The following is a 3,031-nucleotide window of genomic DNA, read 5'->3' as shown; positions in this document are numbered from 1 at the left end:
TCCGGAGTGATGTACTGAGTTCCCACAGTATGGATCTCTGAAAGCTGCCAGGAGTATCCTAGTGGAAAAGTAGCTGATGTCAGTATCCCAGGGCAATTGCAGCCTTTCAGTTGTAGAAGAAACCCAGAACTATTTTTTCTCCAGTTATGAATGATTAAGTGAGTATCTCTGTCATTGCAGGATTTTATCATTTGTGTGGAGATGTTTCTGGCTGCTATTGCACATCACTACAGTTTTTCCTATAAACCTTATGTTCAAGAAGCTGAAGAAGGCTCATGCTTTGACTCCTTCCTTGCAATGTGGGATATTTCTGATCTAAGGGCAGATATCTCCGAACAGGTTCGAAATGTGGGTAAGTAACAGACAGGATTTGTACAATCTATCAGCATCTATATTTCCAGCTTCATGTCACACTATTGCCCACCTTTATAGTAGCCTGAGAACATTCTATTACCAAATCAGTGGCAGCTGCATGCCTAGAGGATTTCATGGTTTATCTGGCACTTTTGTCTTTCCAGAATTCCTGACTTATTTAGAGTCTAGTTTTTAATTTTTCTTTTACAAAGGTCAGGTAAGTTGTTTTCCTCTTAAATGGAAAGACATACTTTATTAAAACTAACAATGCCCAAGTAAAACTAATACAAAACAAAGACTTATCTTCCAATTTAACATGACTGTTTTAGAGTTGATTTATTCAAAGACTAGTGTTGGAAGGATTAAAAAATGTTTTCATTTCGCATAATTCTAGGGAGGACAGTTTTGGGCCAGCCAAGGAAAATGTTTTTTGCTGAGGATCATGAACAAAATGAGCATACAAGTTTGCTGTCTTCATCTACTCAAGACCCAATCTCTGATGCTTCTTCAATGCCATCTTCACCCATGGGTCACTATCAGGGGTTTGGACACACTGTGACCCCTCTCACAACACCGACGACAGCCCCTGCAGTCGATGGGATTTTTAACCCTTCTGCCAGTCAGGATGCTGAGGAATCACCTGAACTAGAGAACAACTTAGCAGAGAAAGCTCTGGATAAAAGTTAAACTTGCCTTTTCTTTGAATGTGTCAAGGAATCATTACATACTTGCCACATGCGTCCTGTTAACATGTACTGTTAAGGATGGAAGTTGAAAAGCTTGGGAAAGCTGCTGCATGGACAGGAAGAGGATATGGTATGGCTGTAACTGACATCGGAATCCAGAATCTATAATGGATGTGAGCATCTGTGAGTACCCCATGGATATGAAACACGCACACTGTAAAGGTTTCTGCATAAATTTAAGCATCATCTCCTTAAACTGCTAAATGCTTCCACATCATATCAAAATTACTCTAAATTTCATTAGTGCAAAAGAAACATTTAAAAAAAATCCTCTGCTCATATAAAAATGAAGTGCAAGTACTACTAGCAATGGCAAAACCTAATTTCAAGAATGTATTTTAAGGAGAGCAGTAGTAAAAACTGTTTGTGTTAACTTTGCTTGTCTTAATGATGGTTAACTTCCATGCCCAGTGCTGAATGGAACGTGGGTGAAATGATAGCTTCTGTACAGATGCCACCTTCTTTCCATTCCTGCATAGCTAAATAAAGTCCCTTCATGAAGATAGTTACTACCAAGCATTAGTAAAGAAACCCTACAAAGAAAACATTCCCTGCAGGCCTTGCTATCAAAGTCCATGCCCAGATCATGTGGTTGGTGTATCTGTTGTCTTTGAGGCTCATAGTATGTAAGTCTTTTATATCCAGAAGAGACAGCCAGGATGGTAGGTTTTGGGTTAATATTTTACCTTGACTATTCTTTTCCCTAGCTTCTAAAATAAGAATAATGGTTACTTACCTTAAAATATATAGAGGAGGAATGAAGGATATTGAACAGGAAGTAAAAAAAAAAACTGATTTCTTTATTTTGGGCTGCAGTAAGTTCTTTAACACTTAAGTTTTTTTTAAGCTGTTAAAGCAGGATATCTTGTGTCTGTAGTAATTTTTGTTCTTAGATTTGTGTCTGTGTGTGATTGTATTATGCTTCTAGTATAGACTGGATTCAAATGTAATAGCTATTTTTTCTCCCCAGAGAAGATCTTTGCTGAGGTAAAACTATGTAGTAGTCTAATACTGGAGTTACTAGGACTAGATATCAGCCCAAGAAGCAGTACACTTGTATCAAAATGTTACTTTGCAAAAACAGACAATGTCAGAGAGGTATTGTTTTTATCCCATTATCAGATTTTTACTATTATTGCATGTTTGCAATCTGACAAAAACAACCAAACCAGTAGAGCACTACTTTTTAAATGACAAAAGCTTAAGTTTCTTTTTCAGCATTGTTAGCATTTCCAGGATAAATGTTTAACTTCTGGCTGTCAGTAAATTCATCTTAAGTGCTTTTTTTGCAGTACTAGTGTGATGTAAATATTGCGCCTTACTCACTAGGCTGCATATTTTATAGCTGAGTATGTACTTGCTGTATCTGAAGTTAGTGAGAAAGTGTAAATCATGATTTTCAATTTGCCAACTCATTGCCTTTGTTGTAAATAAGCAATTAAAGATTTTATTTAAACTGTTCATCTTCTATCACTTTGATTTACTATTACAGTAATTTAACAGTGTGAATGACACATGACTACAACCATCCTCATAAAGGAAGAGGATCTTAAGTAGAATTACTGCAAGAGTTTGTGCTTTCAGTACTTCATGGCTTGCACTGTAAAGGGAATTCTTGTTTGGGTTTCTGAAGAGTCAGAATGTTCTAATCCATGCTTGATCCCAGGTTGCATGTACCAGCTTTGCTCTAAAAGGAAACAACTTGCACAGGTTCACAGTGCATTGGGACCTCAGTGCAGCCACTACCAGAAATAACCTGATTTCCTACATGTACACAGGTAAAAAGGGGCAGGGGTAGGAGTAATATCTGAAGGAGCAGGGCTGCTGCAAGCAGAGTAACTTCTGCACTCTAGCTCTTCAAAAACCTCACTCTCAAGCGGTTTTTTTTAACACTTGAAGTTATGTCTGTTTGGTGTAAAACAGGTTGAGAG

General features: G+C 37.5%; 1 protein-coding gene across 1 annotated transcript; it reads left to right on the top strand.

Moving 5' to 3' along the window:
* Nucleotides 1-144: 144 nt before the first annotated feature.
* On the top strand, nucleotides 145-2,561 carry LOC120497232 (transmembrane protein 184C-like). The gene is made up of 2 exons (XM_039698452.1): nucleotides 145-352; nucleotides 749-2,561. The coding sequence occupies exons 1-2, from the start codon at nucleotides 202-204 to the stop codon at nucleotides 1,039-1,041; spliced, it is 444 nt and encodes a 147-aa protein (XP_039554386.1). The 5' UTR covers nucleotides 145-201; the 3' UTR covers nucleotides 1,042-2,561.
* Nucleotides 2,562-3,031: the final 470 nt, after the last annotated feature.

This window comes from Passer montanus, unplaced genomic scaffold (assembly GCF_014805655.1).
Source record: "Passer montanus isolate IOZ18808 unplaced genomic scaffold, ASM1480565v1 scaffold125, whole genome shotgun sequence".
Taxonomy (NCBI): domain Eukaryota; kingdom Metazoa; phylum Chordata; class Aves; order Passeriformes; family Passeridae; genus Passer; species Passer montanus.
Note: the sequence above shows the minus strand (reverse complement) of the source record. Positions and strands in the feature narration are given on the sequence as shown.